This window comes from Sturnira hondurensis, unplaced genomic scaffold (genome assembly GCF_014824575.4).
Source record: "Sturnira hondurensis isolate 20B ecotype Veracruz unplaced genomic scaffold, ASM1482457v3 Scaffold0009719, whole genome shotgun sequence".
Taxonomy (NCBI): Eukaryota; Metazoa; Chordata; class Mammalia; order Chiroptera; family Phyllostomidae; genus Sturnira; species Sturnira hondurensis.
This window is the reverse complement of record NW_028082350.1, coordinates 551,206-574,243: the sequence shown is the minus strand read 5'-3', so window position 1 is coordinate 574,243 and position 23,038 is coordinate 551,206. Positions and strand designations below refer to the sequence as shown.

Below are 23,038 nucleotides of genomic sequence, written 5' to 3'. Positions count from 1 at the left end.
AATTTTTATCACCTATACCTTCCCAGGTGAGGGAAACAAAAGAAAAAATAAACAAATGGGACCACATCAAACTAAACAGTGTTTACACAGCAAAGGAAAACAACAAAATAAAAAGACAATCCACAGAATGGGAGAACATACTCACTGATACACCTGATAAGAGGTTAACATCCACAATTTTTAAAGAACTTATAAAACTCAAAACCAGAAAACAAACAAACAAAACAAAAACCCAAACAACTTAATTAAAAAATGGGCAAAGGACCTGCATAGACACTTCTCTAAAGAGGACATATACATGGCCAATGGACATGAAAAGATGTTCAATGTCACTAATTTCAGAGAAAGGCACATTAAAACCACAATGAGATATCACCTCACACCTGTCAGAATGGCCATCATCAATAATAAATCAACAAACAAAAAGTGCTGGCAAAGGATATGGAAGAAGGGGAACCCTTTTGCACTGTTGGTGGGAATGCAGACTGATGCAGCCACTGTGGAAAGCAGAATGGAGATACCTCAAAAAATTAAAGATGAAACTGCCTTTTGACCCAGTGATACCACTTCTGGGAATATATCTGAAGGAACCCAAAGCACTAATTCAAAAGAACATAAGCACCCCTATGTTCATTGCAGCATTATGTACAATTGCCAAGATATGGAAGTAGCCCAAGTGTCCATCAGTAAATATGTGAATAAAACAATTATGGGACATTTACACAATGGAATATTACTTGGCCGTAAAAAGAAGAAAAATTTACCCTTTGCAACAATGTGGATGGACCCAGAGAACATTATGCTAAGTGAAATAAGCCAGTCAGAGAAAGACAAATACCACATGATTTCACTCATATGTGAAATCTAATGAACAAACTGAACTAAAAAGCAAAATAAAGACAGACTCATAGATAGAGAGCAAGATGGTAGCTAAGGGGAGGGGGAGGTTAGGATACAGAGTGATTGAGCAGAAAGAAAAAAAGACTCATGGACATGGACCACAGTGTGGTGTTTGTGGGGGAGGTAGAAGAGGGCTAAATGGTAATGGGAAAAAATACAATAAAAATGTATGAACTAGCCCTGGCTGGCGTGGTGTGGTGGATTGAGTGCGGGCCTGCAAACCACACGATAGCGGTTCGGTTCCCAGTCAGGGCACATGCCTGGGTTGCAGGCTGGTTCCCAGCAGGGGACACACCAGGGGCAGCCATACATTGGTGTTTCTCTCCCTCTCTCCTTCCCTTCCCCTCTGAATATAAATAAATAAAATTTTTTTAAAAATGCATGAACTAGCTGTCCTTGATCAATATTGATAAATCTTGAAAACATATTAATGGATGAGAAAAGAAGGTTGCAGAACACACTGTGGGAAATTAATATTAATTTACTATAAATGTAGTAAACTATAAAAATGAACTGCAAGAATAAATGCCAAATTAATCATAGTTGTCTCTGGGGAAGGAAAGAGAGGAATAAATTTGGAAAGCAGCTCAAAAAAGGACTTCAACTTAACACATTATTTTATTTATTAAAAAGTAGGCTTAAGGCAAATATTTTTAAATATTGGGTTTTGTCCATTCAGGGCGGTAAGATTGTTCTGTATAGTTTTCCCTATTAAAAGTGTTTTGTAATTTTAAGGAATTAAAATGTGACAGAGAATTTCTGTGGTGTCTCAGTTACCAGTCAGAGGCTAGAGCACAAACATAAATATGACCGCTTTAAACATCCTTATTCTTGACTGTGGAGGGCATGGTTAACTGCCCACTCCCAGCACCAGCTCTTCCGCCCTCCTCCTCCCTGACAGCATCTCAGTACTAACTCAAATTTCTTAGCCTGGTTTTCAGTTTAGAAACTCACACCCTTGCAGCCAATTTGCTCCAGGAAGGCTAACCCCACCCCTGGCACCAGCAGTGGGTCCCACTGATCTGAAGGTAATGCTGCCTCTGTTGCCACCCAGGCCTGAGCTAATCAGCGCACAGAGAATGAGCCTGGGATGATCTCATGACTGGTTAAGCTATTGAGGTCTGAGGTCGTTATTTGGGAGCGGTTTAGAAAAGACGTTTCCTTGCTCTTAAATGAAGGCTCCTGGAAGCCAGCTAGCTGTGTCCTCCAGACACTGTGGGGTGGAGACAGGAAGCCAGACCTGCTGAAGCTCTATTCGCCACTGTGAGTTCCATGGTAGCCTGAGAATGAAAGCAGCACAGGAGGAGAGGAGCCGGAGCCACTGGTCCTTTGCCCCTTTGTAGTTTCAGGTGGTGAGCTGATAAATGTCCTCATTATTTAACTCAATTTGAATCAGCTCTTCTATTATGTGCGTTGCAAAGCAATCTAACTGCTGAAGTAGGCCAAGTTACATGGGAGGACCTTTCCAGAAACTCGTTGGTGAGCTCTGTCCAACTTGCTGCCTAATGCTTAGCCCATGGCCCACCTGAAGATCTGGCCATGAGATCATCTTTCAGTGGTGAGGGGTTTCTAGTCTAAAAAGTGGTCAGAGAGAAAAAAGGGTACAAAATGTGAAAATCATGTCCTGTGGTGAGGTGCTCTCCGATCACTCTTAGCTCGTGAAATATGTCATTTAATTCTTGCATGTATGACCCTGGCATTTTTGGAAGGGTCCCAGGATAAGACTCCTCTAATTGAAGTCTGTGTAATTAATGTGCATTCTGATTACCAAATTGGAAGTTGGAGTAATTAGGGCAGATGTGGTAACAAGCACTGAGCACTCCTTCCATCATCAGCGCGATGCCCATAGCATAGAAGAGGCCAAAGTGCTTGGGAATCCCATACTCCTGAAAAAGGAGAAAGCCTGGTCAGTAGAAAGATACCAGTGAGTGATGTGGCCACAGAACCTGGAAGCCCATGTCTCTGGCCTCAAGCATCACTGTCCATCATCACCATCAGGCCAGATGTCCTTCCCCTTTGCAGACCACGATAGGAATCACAACCCTTCTTAGCTACCACTTCCAGTTTCCCCACCCTCTTCTCACTATGGCGAAGAGGTCCTTGGCTTCCAGGGCTCTTCGATGGAGAATGTCTCGGCGCAAGACTATCAGCAGGAAGAGGAAGCCCAGGAGCACGTGTCCCACATTACTGAGAATGTTGTTGAAGGCACTAAAGGAATAAGAAAGAGAGACCGTGACAGGTCAGGCAATCAAAGAGATTTAAAGAACGAACGCACGAATTAGTGAGGGAACTGAGCATTTGCGATTTCCACCACTAGCCTTTTCCTAAGATTCCAGGACTGGGAAGCCACCAGAGGTCATCTTTAACCTTTCACTTTAGGATGCTTAGCCTGTAAGATGTGTTTGTTCCTCTCAGGGTGCCCACCAGGCTTCCCTCACACCCTCCCACCCCCTCTGGTCCCAATGGCATGGGCCCAGAATGAATCCAAAGATGGGCAGTTTGGCCGAATGTTTTGGCTACACCATGAGCGGGAATTCTCAAAAATGGACCCATGTAATGTGTCAGCACTCAGCTCTGTAGGCGTGAGTTTCAGAACAAGCATTAGCTGGTCACAACTCGTGGCTTTAATTCAGGAAACTAAGGCCAGTTCAGTTCTAGAACAAGGAGCCAAGCTCCCTACTTCCAGGCACATGCTCTTTCTGCTTCTGGTGGCTGCAGTGTGGTCTCGGGGTCAGCGAGTGTGGGTTCAAGTCCCCACATCACTGACAGCTAAGAGAGCCTCAGCAAGTCCTCACCTTTCTGAGCCTTCGCATCTTCACCTAAAAAGGGGGGGCGATGATAAGAGTGCCACCTTGCTCATGAGCTTGGTTAACGAATTGCACATGGTAGCAGCTCAGACCCATTGAAGAATGTCATCACAACTAGGGACCTGATATTTTCAAAAACACCCCTGTCCAAACCCCGGCTGATTATTCTTGGGAATAATCCAGGGATGAGAGAAGTCTAGTCTCAACTAGACTTAGTCTCTTAGTCAACTATACCTAGTCTCAACTTCTTGATTTCATTCCTCTTTATTCACGACTGGGGTGGTTATCCACAGATGTTTTTAGTATTTTTAAAAATAAAAATCACAGCATTACACAGAATGGCATTTCCAAAGCCTCATGAGGAATTCGTGGACTGCACTTACCTCAGGACACCCAAGGGGTGAGCACAGAGGAAGTTGTAGTAGCAGATGTCCTGGTTTCCAGTGACATTTACCACCTGCAAAATCCAGAGCAAGGAGATGCAGTTTTCCTCCGTCCCCTGAGCCGAGCCTGGAATCACAAAGAGCAAGCCCTGCTCCCAGTGATGATACACTGTCCGCGATTTAGTGTCCCCAGGGCCCCTTCTCATCAGGGCTGGGTCATTATCTGCCACCTTTACATGGCACAGGCACACTTCCCTCAGTTATTTACTTATTTTTTTATTAAATTATTGGGGTAACACTGGTTAACAGAGTATAGGTTTGAGTTGCACAAAACTGCTACCATTTTGCTTTGAATTGAAATATTCTGTCTTCCTCATTATGTGGCCTCAAGGTACAATTCAACTGAGTATGTTTCCTCTATTCTCATGATAAAAGCAGTATCATTGGATGTGCCTGTTAGGATAGCCATGATGTGTCCTAGTTTCTAGGTGAATGCTGGGAGGAGGGGAAGCTGTCCCATTCTCTGTGGAAATGACTACCACACGCAGGCAAACATGAGGACATGGTGGTCGGTTTTCCATACTCATCACCATCTCTAGCATTAAGAACCTACCCAGACCACAGTGCGCCTATGTCTTCTGAGGGCCCCAAAGTGTTCAGAGAGTATTTAGATTACAAACTGTGGTATTCAGCCCTGGCTGGTGTAGCTCAGTGGATTGAGTGCAGGCCTGCAACTCAGAAGATCACGGTTCGATTCTCAGTCAGGGCACATGCCTGGGTTGCAGGCCAGTTCCCTGCAGGCCAACTCCCGGCAGGGGATGCATGAAAGGCAACCATACATTGATGTTTCTCTCTCTCTCTCCTTCCCTTCCCCTCTAAAGATAAATAAATAAAATCTTAAAAAAAAAACTGTGGTATTCAAACATCACAAAGTCCTTGTCTGCATCATGTAATAACTATAAAATTGGCTAAATATTATTGGATCACCAGCTTTCAAACTTGGCTACATATTGGAATCATGGGAAGTTTAATCAATACTGATGCCTAGTTCCACTCTCAGAGATGCTGATCTATGGCTGTGGGGCACAGCTTGGACATCAGGACTTTAAAAAGTTCCCCAGATGATTTTAATCCACAGCAAGGCTTGAGAGCCACTGCAGTAGAAACACCTTCAGCCTCGTGCTGTTCTAAATGGGCTTCTTATGTGGAATAGATACCAGAGGTCACTTAAGTGGCCTGGGCCCTTGGGTTCTATGAAGGGGTGGTAGGGATTCTCGAGCTGTTTCAGTGATTTTTTGTTTGTTTATTTTATTTTTGTTTTTCTTTTAATTTAACATTTTATTAATTTTATGAAGCTGTTTTTACTTTCACAAAAAAACATTTCCCCTTAGTGAGAGGACAGAGGCTACATGAGACACCCAGTTTCCTCGTTTCGTTCCAGAACTTTATTTACTTCCCTCATTACCCCATGACGGTCAAAAAAAGCTCAGACTGGTAAATAATAAACACAACTGACAGATGCTATGACTGAGTGAGTGCAAGACTGGTAGACAAAATAATACAAGTGGTTCCAGATCCCTTTGTGATACAACAGTTGGGAATTAGATTTAAAGGTCAGTCGAAGATAAAATGTTGGAGAAGTCCAATTAGAACCCAAATGGGAAGTTAATTTTTGGACCGATCCCAAGTTATACCTTCCTCTGTGCGCCACAGCAAAGACCTCTCCACACAGCATGAAGGCTCGGGCGGGCTCCAGGGCGGCACTTACCGTCTGGTAGGTGATTACCAGCTGGATCACAGGTAGCCCATAGAACACAGCAATAGTAATGATGTTCCTGTGTGGGCAGAAAGAGCCAGAGATAGTCATTTCCAACCCGACAATGAAATATCTGTTCAAGTTTTTAAAAAGGAATTCTTTCACCCCATAACTCCCTAGTCAACCCACAGAGGCAGTTAGAAACGGACAGCATGGTTCTCATTTTTTCCAGTCATTTGCAAAACAGTCTAAGTAATACTTGCTTCTGGCTTAACCACATTATTGATGAGAATCTATCTCTTAAGGATGCTGTTAGAATAAAAGTGATCAGAATGTAAGTAATGGGAGATGGATCACATGAAGGGATGTGGCTCTCTTCAGTTCCTTAGTTCTAAAATGAAGGTCCCACTATGAAATTCCTTGTGTTCTCCATTGTCCCTCATCTTCCTCTAATATCTGTATCCAATTACAGGGGCAAGAATTGAGAACAGTACAGAACGGGAAGATCTGTCACAGTGTCAGCCTGGGGGTTCTGAGGGGAGAGAAGGAGGGTCCCTGCCAGGCAGCCCAGCCTCTCCGCTTGAAGGGAGAGGTTGCATGTGGTTCCTTGAGAAAGAGACCATCTCAAGTCTATTTGTCATGGGCTGGTAGTATTGTCTCCCAGGGTAGTTTCCAGCTACTTGGAGATGCTCTAGGCATCTAGTCCCTGCAATCACTGGTTCTTCCAGGAGCAAGGCCTGGTGAGGAGAAGAGTGAATGGCTGCGGTTTAGCATGTCTCATGCTAACAGTAGTGACATTAATGTCACTGTTACATGAGCTTTCTAGAGGAGGATTTAGTGGGTTTCCTACTCACATGGAGTCCAGTACTTTTCATATTTTTCCTTTTAACTAAGTTAGGGCCAGTTGCCTTTTACAGTTTCTTTTTGTTTTTCCTGTGGAATGTGGCACGGACCTTTGACACACCTAAACCTGTGCCCCACCAAACACTGAAACCTGTGATACAAGTGACACCACCTTATACAATGAGAATTTAAATTTTAATGAAAGTAACTATGGCCCTCCTGGTCACCTACTCACCAGAAATAAATCTTATATTTTTTGCTGATAATTCTCCGATCCTTCCTGGACAAGTCTGACAAGTAAAGGAACACCTAGGAAGCCAAAAACAAAGCGAATGCAGAACTGTACTTGCTTTTATTTTGTTGCACAAGATACAAAGGAGAGCTCCGCAGATTTCAGTCCCTTACTAGGGATTAAAATCATTTACCAAGATTTTTCTCTTAATTTTGCTTGTCTCAGGACACCTTAATAAAAATGCCAGTATTTCCCTTGAATATTAAGGATCAGCTGATGTGGAAAAATGAGTGGGAGCCACAGGCTTCTCATATCTCAGGAGTCGACTTCCCAGTTTTTGGAGATGTCCACGTGGTGGACGGGAACTGCAGGACTGAAACCATGCACCCACCTTCATCTCCCTTACTGGGTGCGACACAATATAATAAATACACACCAGGAAGAAAAAAGCTTTACTCCGGAAGGACCATATTACAGAACCAGAAAGTTTTTCCAGCTCCACCCCCCAATGCATCTTTTCTTCCATTTGGTTGGATCCCTTCCTCCTTTATTGTCCACAGGCTGTCACTTCAGCCCCTGAGGGTGTTTTAATGCTCTCATTTTTTCCTCCAGAAAGAAAAGCTAATTAGAGTACTGCTTTTAGTCTATAGATATATTTTACCCAAAAAGCCCTCTGGGAAATGTGACTTCTCCCAAAGTAAAAAAAAAACCCCACAAAAATCAAAGGACACGGAGGCATTGCTGAAGTTGTGTTTAACTGCCAAACTTTCCGGCCTCTCAGAGACCACAGCCAGGCAGAGGTACCTTGGTCCGGATGACGTTCTTGTCACTCTCAATGTCTGGCATGGTGTCGAAGTCGCTCTCCTCCACGGAGCTGTCGGTGTCTGACTGGCATGGCCGGCGCCGCTCAGGGGAGGACATCTGCCCGCCGGGACTGGAGCTCGACTCGCCTGAAACAGAGAACGCTCATCTGCCTTCCCAAGCCAAGAAGAACCCGGGGAGCCCATTCTTCTCTGCAAAAACACAGTGCTGACTCACACTTAAAAATGTTAGTAAAAACTAACTCTTTACTCACAACACAGGAGCTTCTTCTCAACTCCTCCTCAATGAGCTTTCATTTTCTTCTTCTTCTATTTTTATATTTAAATTGTCTATTTCTACAGCTGAATACATATCAAGAGTAATAAAGACATTTGATATTAAGACATCTATTCTGTGAACTATTGGTCTCAAAGGTAATATGCTTATTTCATGTTTCATATTTAAAATATGAACATAAATATTATATACATACACATGCACATCGTTATGTATCACATCTACTTCATGTATGCATAAGCACACTCATATCCAGCATCCATACATGGCTTGTGCGTGAAGTATTTATACACAGAAGTCCCCCACATGCTGCGTCTAGGGTTACATAATGAATGCTCTTGGGAAGAAGAATCCTTGTGTTCCCGTGAATGTTTCCCGGAGCAGATGGGAATTAGTGCAGCTTGGTGCACACATGAGCTGAGCCTACCTTCTGCTTTATTTCTTCTGTTCAGATAGTTAAACACAAAACAAAACAAAACAAAAAACATAAGCCCTGTTCTCGCAGAGCTAGAAATAAGTCCCCTGCACTGAGCCCACATGCTTCTTAAAGTTACAGAATAATAGGGAAGGAACACAGGATTCCCCGTCCCTCTACGCTGACATTTCAAAGTGGGAATGTCACCATTCACAGGGCCACAAGCATCATGGGAGTGCATGGCAGCAGCAAGGCGCTCCTACTCAAAGGAGACAGCTAGGAGTTCTGTTCCTTTCAGGCACGAAATGAACACTGAGGGGCGCCATGTGAACGACTGGAGGCATTGAACAGGTTCAGTCATGAAGTTAGCTGAAGGGAAAGACTGTCAGGCTTTAGCCGTGTTCATGGGGATCTCAGCCTTAGTCTTCTGATCACCCTTACTCCACTGAAACCTGAGAATGAAACAACTGGTCGATTGAGGTTGGGTTTCCTGACATCAGACTGTGACACACCTTTCAGTCCTGAAGTCAGGCTGGATATGAAAACATCCCCACGGGGACCTTGGAAGTTGATGGCAACCATTGTAAGAAATTCTGCTCAAGTGTGGCTAGCAGATCCAAGAAATATAGAATAACAGAACTGGAGAACATTAAAGGTGGAACAAACCTTCCAGATCATCCAACCAACTCATCTTATAAAGACAATGCAAACTTATGTGGTGATTGCCTTGCCCACTCTCATAGTTATTAGTGGCTAGAGGACCTGTGCATCCTATTCTCTGGAGAACTAGAAAACACTCCCATGAAAGGGCTTGTAGGAAATACCTATTGCCCCATAATTGCTCCCTTCAGGGGTGCTGGCAGCAATGCGATGGGACACCGCCATCGTTCCAGCATCTGTGAAAAAGAAAGGCAAGAGGCGAACATTTGAGTCCAGCTGCTAAAACCAAGGAACACAGCACAACTCATAGTGGACTAGTTATCAGGGCACAATGTTTTAAATTTGATATTCTTTTCACTCTAATGCCGGAGTCACCAAATATGGCCTGCAGGCCAAATGCCTGCCACCTGATTTGGTATGGCCCTGGAATCAACAATGGTCCTTAAATTAGTGAAGGAGAGATCAAAAGAAAAAATAATATTTCATGATAGGTGAAAATTCTAAGAAATTTAAATTTCAGTGCTCATACATGAAATTTAATTGAAATATAGTCACACTCATTTGGATATGTCTACAGTGGCTTTGGCTACAATGGCAGAGTTGAGTGGTTGTGACAGAGGCTACGTGGCTGGCAAAGCTTAAAATATTCACTGTGTGGCAGTTCAGAGAGAAGTTGTTGATTCTCGCCTGAGAGCATTGCAGAATCCCAAGAACAAAGGGGCATGGGTCCTGAAATCACTGTGAGGTAGGCCACCACTGAACAAAATCATCAGAAACAAATGTCCGTGATTAAGGCACTGTCATGTGGAGGTTTATTTGTTATAGCAGCTAACAGTACCCTCACTCTAGGCAGAAGAAGCCCAGAGAGAAAGGAAATTGCTACACTCCTTGGAGCAATAAATGATGACAACATGAATTAAAGCTGTGCATGGACATTGAATATTTTGAGAGGTATTCAGGAGGTAGAATAGATATATCTATTGCCAAATGGTGGTTGTCAGTGAGATTTTAAAAAGCCTCTAAAAAGATGCTCCTCAAACTTTTCCAGTGAGGTACTCCTTGTAACAAGGAGAGCAAACTCATTCCTCTAAGAGTCTGGAGGCCATCAGGAGCCACCCCACCACAAGCATCAGAGAAAAAGATCTCCCGTCTTTCTCACTCATTACTAGTCCAGGAATTGTCCCACCAAGTTTGTCCATTTGTGAGCGGTAGGCAGAGCTGAACAAAGAGAGCAGAAATCGCATCTCAGCAGGTATCCAGGCAGTTTCTGGCCCTGATGTAGTGCCACCGTGTTTCCAGCAGCCACACTCATCTGTGGTGATGCAGGACAATGTCCCTTTAGTGCCTCCTGAGCTTGGCCAAGCATCTGGCATGTTGTGTGGCTGGTGGGAATTTCTTATCAATATTTTCTTTCTGAAAGATGAGATTGCTTGTATTACAATACAGGCAAAAATGTCTGTGAGTTCATTTGTCAGTCTCTTGCAGGGAAATAGATTTTCAGTGATGAGATACAACTGAGAATATTCTTTAATATCCTCACTGTAAATGCATTTCTATTTCTTCATTGAAAACATAGTTCATTGTAGTTTACATTAATGGTGCAGTGTGTAACCCACGTAAAATAACAAAAAATCTCAAACTATTCATCGTTCATCACCATCAACTCTCTTCAACCAGTTGTTCGTTTCCACTGGTGGGCAGTAAAAACATTCAGTTTTGCAAGTCAACTTTATAGGCTTGACATGTTTCTCTTTTGTTTGCCCATTCATTTCATCCATGAAGAAAAATAATTAAATTCCAAGTTCAAAATATTTAGCCAGGTGACGAGACTCAAAGCTGATGGCCTTGGAGACTCAATTTCCTTCCTCACTTCGATGGCTCAGCTGGACAGCAACACCTTGGGGCTAATGCAGGATTCTTGGCAGGCAAGGCAGAACGCAGACTCCTGGGCACTGTTCCCAGGCTTGGAGATCCCTTGATATATTTCTTATCATTATAAAGAAAGTAGATGTTTTCTGGCAATTCTTGAGCTTACCCACAATAACAGGGATCAGCACCATCTATACTTTTTATCTAACTTCAAGGCATAGAAACAGGTGATTTTTAGACTCTTAAGTATGAGAGATTAGAACTTTTGAGCAAAATAACAGTGTTATGGGAAGATGATGTCTACAGTTTGACTTTTTCTTGACCTAGGACAATTTTGGTCATAGTTACAGCATGGTGCTCTGCTGTTATTTCTGCTGCTGCTACTATTGACTATAACAAATACTAATACTTCCCTGGTTGGTGTGGTTCAGTTGCTTAGAGTGTGGTCCTGTAGACTGAAAGGTCACAGGTTTGATTCCTTGTCAGGGCACCCAACGAGGTTGCAGGTTTGATCCCCAGTCCAGGCGTGTGTAAGAAGGCTACCCATTGATGTTTCTCTCTCACATTACTATTTCTCTCTTTCTCTCTCTCTCCCTTCCCTTCTCTCTAAAAGCAATAAAAAATGCTCTTGGGTGAGGCTAAAAGATAAATAAAAAATTTTAAAAATAAGAAAAAAACCCAAGTACTAACACTATTATCACCACGACTGCTGCTACTGCCAATTCTTCGGTCACCGTTACTACTGCTGTGGTTGCTGCTGCTGATACCGCCGTTACCACTATGGGCTAATGGTTACTTGAAACTTCTTGTGTGTCAGACGCTCTTTTGAGTTCTTTACAGAAACTTAATTTTTTAACAACCCTTTGAGATGGGTACTACCGTCATCACCATTTTAAAGACAACAAAAGGTTGGAGCTGCGAGATCAGTAATTCGCCCAGAGGGACTCAGATATTGGATGGATATTGGCTTACTGTATTGCTCTCAGTTACAATTTATCTTCTTAATTGAGAAAAATACAAAGGTTTTTCTTCAAAATACGAATGACTCACAGTAAGCATGTTACTTTGGTGAAGTGCTCAAAAATACCTCTGAAAAGAGACAAGGAAGTGAAGGCTCATATACGTCTCCACTACCATAAACTCATATTTTTAAGAAGTATCTAAGCACAACCTTTGCTTTTTATGGCATTTTTTCAGCCTTCTCTTTTTTTCAACCTTTGCTTTTTAGGTTGGCTGGTGTGCTTGCCAATGATTTCCTATTTGGCCACGCTCGCATCTTCTGTCCAGTTCATTGTAGGAAATCTCACAAAAATCACCATCCTGGTCTTATCTCTATGGGTTACCTATAGGCTTTTATATTTCTATTTCCCTCAATCTCACATATGTTTCTATTCAAGCTTAAGCTCTCTATTTTTAACCATTAATGTTTGCCCCTTACTTATGATTTAACTTAAGAAATATTAAATGTGCAAACAGGAATTGAAGAATGACATTAAAATAATAAAACCCAGAATTTTTGGCATTTTGGTGTTACTAGGAAGCCCTCTGATAGGTAAATAGAAGTGTGCACATGAGAATGCTTGCGGTCAGTTGTGGCAGGAGGTAGAAATGGTTTGTGGGAGCCAGTGGTTTGTGTGTGTATGTAATCAAAAGAGAAAACACACACACACAAGCTAAACTCAAAGCAAGTGAGGGGAAAACCCCACTGTTTTGTTAAGTGACAACTTAATTAGAAAGAAAAAGCCAGCTCAGACTTGGATGTATCACCAACTTCTGCACTCTGCTCGGCCTCATAATTGAGGTTGATCTGCTTTTGATGTGGCCGTAGACCCTATCCATTCTGAGGCGACACCAGTGGTTCTGTGATGATGAAGAGCATCAGATTTTCATGTACAATACAGCTGCCATCACATAAATGATTTTACTCTGTGGACTTTTATAGGCACAATTTAAATATAAGATTGATCAACATTGGATAACTTTTCTTATATCTACAGCTTCTTAGAATGTGAAACCCTAAGGATTTTCTCACAAACTTCAAATATGATCAATGGTCCTAGAAGGCCAGCTATATTTATACTTAATTGTATGGTATTTCAAAAGCAGAATTAAATACAAAAATATTTTAAATATATTTCATTGATTATGCTATTATAGTTGTCCCATCCCCCCCTTATTCCCCTCTGTCCTGTACCCCCTTTCCGCCATCATTCTTCCACTTTAATTCATGTCCATAGGTCATACATGTAAGTTCTTTGGCTTCTACATTTCTTATACTATTCTTAACTGCCCCCTGTCTATTTTCTACCTACCAGTTATGCTTCTTATTCCTGTACCTTTTCCTCGATTCCTCCCTCCTCCTCCCCACTGATAAAATTCTCCATGTGATCTCCATTCCTGTGATTCTGTTCCTGTTCTTGTTGTTTGCTTAGCTTGTTTTTTTAGGTTCAGTTGTTGATAGTTGTGAGTTTGTTGACATTTTACTGTTCATAGTTTTGATTTTCTTCTTTCTCTTAGATAAGTCCCTTTAACATTTCATATAATAAGGACTTGGTGATGATGAACTCCTTGAACTTGACCTTATCTGGGAAGTACTTTATCTGCCCTTGCATTCTAAATGATAGCTTTGCTAAATAGAGTAATCTTGGATGTAGGTCCTTGCCTTTCATGACTTTGAATATGTATCCAGCCTCTTCTTGCCTGTAAAGTTTCTTTTGAGAAATCAGCTGATAGTCTTATGGAAACTCCTTTGTAGGTAACTGTCTTCTTTTCTCTTGCTGCTTTTAAGATTCTCTCCTTCTCTTTAATCTTGGGTAATGTGATTATGATGTTCCTTGGTGTGTTCCTTCTTGGGTCCAACTTGTTTGGGACTCTCTGAGCTTCCTGGACTTTCTGGAAGTCTATTTCTTTTGTCAAATTGGGGAAGTTCTTCTTCATTATTTGTTCAAATAAGTTTTCAATTTCTTGCTCTTCCTTTTCCCCTTCAGGTACCCCTATGATTCAGATGTTGGAACACTTAAAGTTCCAACAGGTTCCAGAGGTTCCTAAGACTGTCCTCCTTTTTTTTGAAATTCTTGTTTCTTCATTCCGTTCTGGTTGCATGTTTCTTTCTTTCTTCTCCTCCAAACTGTTGATTTTAGTTCAATTTCCTTCCCATCACTGTTGGTTCCCTGTACATTTTCCTTTATTTCACTTCTCATAGCATTGACTTTTTTTCTCTATTTTGTGACCATACTCAACCATTTCTGTGAGCATCCTGATTACTAGTGTTTTGAACTGTGGATCTGATAGGTTGGCTATCTCTTCATCACTTAGTTGTATTTTTTTGGAGCTTTAATCTGTTTTTTTTTTCATTTGGGTCATATTTTTTTTAGTTTCACTGTGCTTGTTACATAGTAAGGGGTGGAGCCTTAGGTATTCACCAGGGTCAGGCAACCTACTAGGCTGCTCTGCAGCGCAGTCTGTGAGGTGGGGATCTGAGAGGGAATAATGCTGTTTGCTCGGTACTCATTACTTCTGGCTTTCAGTCACTTCCTCTGCTACCCACAAGCAATTTGAGCCCTTCTAGTGCTCTATTTCTGGGTGGGTGACTTTGTGTACATTCTAGGGCCCCGTGGGTCTCTCGAGTGAGAGAGAGCCTGGGAGTTTTTCCCATCTCTGCAACCCCCACAGGTTTTTTCAGTAAGAGGTTTTGAGGCTTTATTTACCTGCACTGGAACCCTGGGTTGTGAAGTCTGTCTTGCTCCCCAGTTTTTCCTTGTGGTTTATCTGCATGCAAATGTGGGGCCTTCTGTTCTGCCAGCTGCTGCCTCACCCAGTCCACCAGCTGTCACCTTGCCCACCCAGGTTCTCCAGCCACTGGCTTACTGTGCATCCTCTCTGCCCCAGCTGCCAGTCTGCACCCCTCCTACTGGTATGGATGAATGTTTCTTTAACTCCTTGGTTGTTGGACTTCCATACAGTTTGATTTTCTGTCAATTCTGTTTTGTTTGTTTTTTTTACTTTAAATTTGTTGTCCTTCTTGTGATTGTGGGAGTAGGCACTGTGTATCTACCCATACCTCCATCTTCACTGGAAGTCTTAAATACAAAAATATTATTCCATAGGACAGACCAACATGTTCTGGCTGGAAATAAGCACATATAAGGTTGTGAATGAGCTTACCTAATTGAGGAAACTTGTTCTGGTATGTTTTTCCCTAAGCACGAACCCCTTGCCATCTGTCTACTTTACTGAATAGAACAGGGTATGCTTTCTTGCTTGATTTCTATGTTAAATGTTCTATGTGAGGGGAAAATCTTCATTTAATTTTGAGCATATTTAGAACTTTCAGAGACTTTATATTTATAGCTATTCTGCCTCTTTCCATCGAACTCAGGATGTTGGGAGCTGAAGAGGGAGTCAGAAATAATGTGAGCCAGCTGCCATGAAATTCCATTGTTATGCCAACTGGCTACCTACCCCAACTAATTTTATGTTTTGTTTCAAAAGTTGAGGAGAAAACGAAGAAAACCACTAATCTCTGCAGAGGGATATAAAATTCCCCTTGAAGAAAAAACTGGGCAGGAAAAGTCAAGGGCATTTGGAAAAAGAAGAGTCGAGAGTTAAGACTAGTATTAGAGACCCATTGCCCCAGAGCCTGGTGATGGCTCGTGCTCCTTGACTCCTCCAAACTCAATGCACTGCTTGTTTTATTTCCTCCTGGACACTGCTCTTTGCTGAGGGGCTGGTTCTATAATGACTCTTTGCAGGGAGGGATGTGCTTGACGATTTGGTTCTTAAATATCCAAACTTGACACATTTATCAAGCTCTCACAACTGAAAACGTGGCCTTCTCTTATGCTGCACCCCAGGACACGATGACAGCTCACATGGCCCCACAGCTTGTGAGGTATGCTTCATTCATCTCTCTTCCCAGGTGGTAACTGAATTTCTACGCAAAGTCTTTAACAATGATGTGAAATGTGGGTTTCTCCACTGGTGCCACCAGTGGAGGAAACTTCTTAGAGCACAGAGCCTTTCCTAGTACTCCTCAGATCACCGCACAGGACACTATTAAGTACCAAGTGATGAATGGAGAACACACCATTCATACCACACTAAAAATGTCTGTTGGAGGTCTGAAGAAGCTCTTTACCAACACTGTTTCCACTTCACCTGGCTCTAAGGTCTCATCTTTTTCATGCCATGAAATTTAAAATAAATTCTTACTCTTTTTAGAATAGCTGGATCCAATGTTGACATTTTCAAATGCAACTTAAAGAACTGCATACACATCAAAGAAAAGCAAAAACAGAAGAGTCAACAGGTTTTCTTTCCCGAAGCAGCCTTCCTGTCACAACCTAACCAAAACAGAGCCTTGGTAGGCCCCCCAGAGCCTACCAAGGCTTTTCCTGACTTGTGAGCTTCACTGAACTTCCTGTAATCCTACTGTTACACTCATCTTGGGTAGAGCTTGTCTTCTCTGCTCCTGGCTTTTTTTTTTTGGTGGTGGTCATTGTTCTTCATCACTAAGCCTCCCCCATCCCTTTTTTATTAAATTTATTGGGCTGACCCTGGTTAACAATATTATACAGGTTTCAGGTGCACAATTCTACAACACACCATCTATACACGGTATTGTGTGTTTACCACCCCAAGTCAAGTCTTCATCCTCTCTGCTCTTGTTTTAAATCATCTAAATCTTTCCCTGGCTGGGTACCTCAGTTGGTTACAGCATAATCCCCATATGCCAAGGTTGTGGGTTTGATCCCCTGTCAGGGTACATATAGGAATCAACAAATGAATGTTTCATAAGTGAAACAACAAATCAATGTCTCTCTCTCTCCCTTTGTGGTGAACATTCTTATTCCTACTCCCTAACTAAGGTGGGATTTTGTTCAGGTATCCTCCTCATCTGCACCTGGCAGCCCACATATTTAAGTCAATGATTCTCACCTGTGGGTATAGAACCTGTTTTGCCCTCAAGATGACATTTGGCAATGTCTGGAGACATTTGAATTGTCAGGGAGGAAGTATACTACTGGGTTCTAGTAGGTAGAGATGAAAGATGCAGTTAGATGTTAAACATCCTGCAATACACAGGACAGCCCTCAAACAGCTAAGAATCATCTGGCCTGTAATGTCAATTAATGTTGACTTTGAGGAACCCCAGTCTTAGCAAAAGATGACCTCACACTAATTCTATAAGCAGGCTTGATGGATCTGTAGATAAACATATTCTTTTGCAGTGACTGGTTTAACAATACGTATAAAAGTCATTCTAGGCCAATAAAATGAGGTTAAGTTGCTAAGTGCCCTTCAGCTTCTCCCCTGGCCATTGTCAGGTGAGGGTATAAACCTGATCCATGTCACCACCTGCTCTGTGAGCCAAGCAGAGCCAGGGGGATGGTGGGAGCATAACTAGCCACCTGCCTCTGTCAGCTCTGCAGCCCAGCCTTCTGCTCGACTTCCAGGGAGAGGGGCTTCGTTGTGGTTTAGGTGTGTTTGAGATATATTTTCTTGTTACTTGCAGCCTCATATAACCTAACTGATGCATCTTTATCCTTTCCTTTCTTTTTCTTTTGTTCATTTCTTCTTGCCATCCGAAGGGCTTCTCTAGCTCTTTGCTAATTTTCAGAGGTTTCTGGATCTTGGACAATCATCTGGCTCAAGTCTCAGCTCTGTCCACCTACGTTTCACTATTCAGGAGAGTCTTCTGAACATGGTCTGCCTTTAATTATCATTACAATAATAAAATTATCTCACTCGTACAATAAAAACAACAGACTATTTATTCAAACAGCATCCAATGGGACCCAACCAATCAGGCTTCCTAAGTTCAACTAAGCCTAAACTAAGAGCAAAACCTGGGAGCACTGGGGGAAAACAGGTGAGATTCAGAGACAACTCAAATTTATTTAAACATTTTATGAATAAAAGGGAAAGTAGTATTTAGCATTTTAATGACAGTAGAGCAGGTGTCCTTTTACAGTCTTTATATTGGCTGTTGAATGCTATTTTTTAAAAAAAATTGTCTGGGAGGCTGGAGAAAATAGATATGCTGACAGTAAGGAAGACAAAAGTCGAAGGAAGGTAGGAGAAGCAGCAGGAGAAAGTTCTTGCTGGGTGGGGTTGGGGCTCAATTTGTGTCTTTCTAAGATTCCATGGGTTCATTTAAGTGTTGAAAACACAAAACTAAACATCTGCTGCTTGCGACTTAAAAATCAAGCCTCAATTCATCATTCCTTTTCTAAATGAGCACTCTCTGCCAAATGGCTTATGAGCACCATGTAACTTGTGCTGATGTAGGCTTTTCAAAAATGAGGACATGTACAAAAGGTACAAACTCCAAGTTCTAAAATAAGTCAAGTCTTGAGGATGCAATTAATGTACAGCATGGTGACTATAGTTAATAGCATTATATTTTATATGTGAAAGTTTCTAAGAGAGTAGACCTTAAAAGTTCTCATCATAAGGAAAAATATGTATATTGCATGGGTGGTAACGAATGCCAGCTAGACTTGTGATCATTTTACACAGCATACAAATACCAAATCATTACATTGTATACTTGAAACTTATACAATCTTATATATCTCGATTAAAAAAATAGAAACATTTCATTCGAAAAAAGTTGTGATGAAAAGATTAGGCAATGAAATTCCTTTGTTCAAACTGTCAAAGTGGAGGAAAAGGCATGTTACAATGGTTGAATAATCAATTATTCTGGATTTCTCAAAGTTATCATACTTGTTATAATATTTGCTAGTCTCAAACATTTCAGTTTTCTAGACACTTAACAAAAAGTGTCTCAATTTGGGAAAAGTTAACCCTAGATTAGGGTTAACACAATAAATGTTTAATATTGTTCACAAATCAACTTTTAGGTAAGAAACTTAGAAATAATTTACATCCTGGAAAAGATCAAACTTTTTAAAAAGATGAATGCCTGATAAATGGACTGTGAGCAATTGCAAGGGACATCTCAAGCAACGGTTTTCAGTGTGAGTTCCATGTGTCAGTAATTATCAACCATAACAATTAGTTCTCACTGAGTTCCGTTTCTGTACGGAGACTGCAGATTCGACTACTTTGTAAGTTAGGAATTAAGGGAGGGTTTGGAAATTACAAAAGCAGGGAGACAAAAGAAGTACCGAGTGGGAGTGTTACCATATACATGACACCAATTTGATTTCAGACCAGGGATTTTCTCACCATCAGTGGAACCAAAGCTTCCATCAGTGGATTTTCTCTGAAACCTGCAAAACAAAATAAAACAAAACAAAACAAAACAAAAAAACACACATATACATGGTCCTAAGGCAGTGAAAATCTCAGCATTTACCTTTGTCCACTCTAGAATATACTGCAAATTTGTCTGCTAGAATCTTTTAAAAATAGGCCTTAGGACATGGAGAAACTGGGACTCTGATACATTGCTAGTAAGATTGTAAAATGCTATAGCCACTTAGGAAGACAGTTTGGCAGTTTTTCAAGAAGATAAACAGAGAGTTACCATATGATCCAGCAGTCCTACCCCTAGGCAAATACGTACACACACAAATTCATGAATTTTTTCAGATTCACTTATTTTCAGATAATTCACATACACTTTAATATACAAAATTCAACAAGTTTAGTATGTCCACAAAGTTGTGCAACCATCACCATCGCCTAATTCCAGAACATTTTCATCACCCCTTAAAGAAATCTCAAACCTATTAGCTGTTTGCCTTCCTCCCAGCCACTGGCAATCACTAATACCCTTTCTGTCTCTATAAATTTAACCTATTCTGGACATTTTGTATAAATAAAATTATACTATTGTGGTCTTTTTTGACTGCCTTTTTTCACTTAGCATAATGTTTTCAAGGTGCATCTATGTGATACATGAATCAATACTTCAGTCATTTTTATGGCTAAATAAAAATTTAGCCATTTTTATGGCTAAATTCCATGGTATGAACATACCATAATCATTTGTTTATATTTGATGAGCATTTTGGTTGTTTCCACCCTTTGGCTATATGGATAATGCTTCTATGAACATTTGTGTACAGGTTTTTGTGTGAATATATGTATTAAATTCTCTCGGCATATACCTAGGAATAGAAATGCTGGGTATGAAGTAACTCTACATTCACCTTTTTTTCCCCAAACTGTTTTCATAGCAGCATCAAAGCAGCTTTATAACAAAAACTGTTTTACATTCCTACTAGCAATGTAGAAGCTCTAGTTTCTCCACAACCTTACCAATTCTTGTCATTTTTCATTAAATTTTTAAAATGATAGCCATCCTACTGGACACGAAGTGAAATCTTATTTTAGTTTTAATTTGCATTTAGGGAAATGCAAAATGGCTAATAATATTGAATACCTTTTTGTGTACTTATTGGCCATTCATATATCTTCTTGGGAGAAATGTCTATTCAAACCTCTTGCCCATTTTCACCTGGGGTCAGTTTTCTTTTTATCACTGGGTTGTAAGAATTCTTTGTAGAGTGTGGATACTAGTCTCTTACCAAATATATCATTTAAAAACATTCTCTCCAATTTCATGTGTTGTATTTTCACCTCCTTGATAAAATCTTTTAAAAACACTAAGTTTTCATTTTGATAAAGTCCAATTTATCTACTTTCCTTTTGTTACTTGTGCTTTTAGTGTCGTACCTAAGAAACTATTGCCTAATCCAAGGTCACTCAGATTTATACCTATGCTCTTTTCTGAGAGTTTTACAGATTTAGTTCTTATATTTAAATATTTGATCTATTATGAGTTACTTTTTTAATATGGTGTGAGGTAGGGGTACAACTTCATTCCTTTTCTTGCAGATACCCAGTTGTCTCAATACCATTTGTTGAAAAGAATGTCCTTTCTCTATTTAATTGTCTTGGTATCCTTGTCAAAATTGATTGATTATAAATATAAAAGTTTATTTCTGAACTCTCAATTCTACTCTGCTGATTTACATCTCTTTCCTTATGTCAGTGCCAGAGTATAAAAGCTGTGGCTTTGTTTTAAGTTTTGCTATCAGGAAGTGTAAGACCTCCAGCTTTGTTGTTTTTTTTTCCCATGAATGTTTAACCTTTTCTGGGTTCCTTGCACTTCCACATGAATTTTATGAAGTTCCACATGAACTTCCTGTAAAGTTCAAGTTCCACATGAACTTCTATGATCAATTTGTCAATTTCTATAAGAAAACCAACTTGGCCTTTGATTGGGATTGTGTTGAATCTCTAGGTGAAGTTGGGGAGTATGTCATAAGTTTTATTGCTCCTGTAACAAATTATCAGAAACTTAATGGTTTAGACAATATGAATTTATTATCTTACAGTTCTGTATGTCAGGATTCCAAAATAAGTCTTATGTTGCTAAAATCAAGATATCCCAAGGTTGTATTCCTTCTGGAGGCTCCATGGGAGAATCCATTTCCTGGCCTTTTCCACCTTACAGAGGTGGCCTGCATTCCTTGACTCATGGCCCCTTCCTCTGTCTTCAGAGTGCATCACCCTAACCTCTGCTGCCATCATCATGTCTTCTCCTGCCTTTGACATTCTTGCCTCCTCTTTATAAGGGCCCTTTAATTACATTAAATCAATATGGATAAATCCAGGATAATCTCCATAACTTTATCACATCTGCAAAATCTTTTTCATGTAACATATTCACAGATTCTGGATATTGAGATTGGACATCTTTTGGGATCTATTATTCTGCCTACCTCACCCTCTTAACAATATTGTCTTCCATACAATTCATTAACATGGGGCATTTTTCCATTTGTTTAGATCCTCTTTAATTTCTTTCAAGGATGTTTTCTATTTTTCAATGTATAAGTCTTATATTTAATTTGTTAAATATATTGTTAAGTATTTATTATTTTAATGCTATTGTAAATGAAACTGTTTTAATTTCATATTTGAATTGTTCATTGCTAGTGTATAGAAGCCCAATTGATTTTTGTATATTGAGCTTGTACTCTCAGTGAACGCAGGGCTTCTTTTTGGAGGTGATGAAAATTAGATAGTGGTGATGGTTGTGCAACTGTGAATATACTAAAAGCCATTGAACTGTATACCTTAAAAAGTGAATTTTATTGTCTGTGAATTATACCTCAATAAAGTTATTATTAAAAAAAAACTATCGCCCTGGCTGGTGTAGCTCAGTGGATTGAGCATGGTCTGTGAACAAAAGGATCACGATTCAATTCCCAGTCAGGGCACATGCCTGGGTTGCAGGCCAGTTCCCGGCAGGGGACACACCAGAGGCAACCATACATTGATATTTCTCTCCTTCTCTCCTTCCCTTCCCCTCTAAATGAATAAAATAAGAATAATTTAAAAAACTATGTATACCATTTGGGAATTTCTATCAAAAATGAAAATGTGAATTACCCTCTTCCCCCAAATGAGCCTCCCTTTTGGATGTGAGGGAGGTTGTAATGGAGGAGGAGGAAGGTTGGGGGTTAGATGCACCTGTGCTTTGGTGTATGCTCTTATTTACTTCCTGCTGGAGACTCTAGGAGTTGCACACTGCACACCCCCGATCCTGGCATGTTTGATGGAGGGCTTTCTCTTCATTCCTTTTTTATCCCTAGATACAGAAAATCCATGCCTGCCTCAGGCTTTTGCTCTCGTGCCTGGATCACTCTCTCCCCAGATCCTCACATCCCTGGCTCCTTCCTGCTATTCAAGTCGTGGCTCTGACAGGTCTTCCTTGCTGAACAAATCAAATCTAAAGTAGCTTCCCCAATCCAATCATTCTCTAGCATATCAGAGTCTTTATGCTTCTCCTGTCACTAGCTGAAATTATTTTCTTTATGAATTGCTTGCTTGCTTCTACATTTCTCCTCTGTACAATGTAAGCTCTATTAGAACAGGACTCCAGATTGTCTTTCTCACCGCTGTGTCCTTAATCTCTAAGAAGGGCCCTGGCGCATAGGAAATGTAACTAAGTGTTTGTTGAATGAAAAACGCATGTACCATAAAGGAGAGCAGTTATAATTTGGCCTAACTATTCTAGCTGGCCAATGAGGCTCTAGTGAAGTCTGTTTTAAAACAATTTTACTGATATTAACTGGTAAGCAATTATTT

The 23,038-nt window shown here is 40.7% G+C and overlaps 1 protein-coding gene across 2 annotated transcripts in view; it reads right to left on the bottom strand.

Moving 5' to 3' along the window:
* The window catches only part of SIDT1 (SID1 transmembrane family member 1), a 97,997-nt gene that overhangs the window by 13,663 nt on the left and 61,296 nt on the right, over nucleotides 1–23,038 (bottom strand). For both annotated transcript variants that reach the window (XM_037057387.1, XM_037057386.1), the window contains exons 10-17: nucleotides 19,160–19,203; nucleotides 9,259–9,330; nucleotides 7,726–7,871; nucleotides 6,925–6,998; nucleotides 5,859–5,925; nucleotides 4,091–4,164; nucleotides 2,985–3,108; nucleotides 2,669–2,786 (exon numbers count right to left, since the gene is read on the bottom strand). In XM_037057387.1, coding sequence (XP_036913282.1) covers nucleotides 2,669–2,786; nucleotides 2,985–3,108; nucleotides 4,091–4,164; nucleotides 5,859–5,925; nucleotides 6,925–6,998; nucleotides 7,726–7,871; nucleotides 9,259–9,330; nucleotides 19,160–19,203 — 719 coding nt within the window. The remainder of the gene's footprint in view (nucleotides 1–2,668; nucleotides 2,787–2,984; nucleotides 3,109–4,090; nucleotides 4,165–5,858; nucleotides 5,926–6,924; nucleotides 6,999–7,725; nucleotides 7,872–9,258; nucleotides 9,331–19,159; nucleotides 19,204–23,038) is intronic.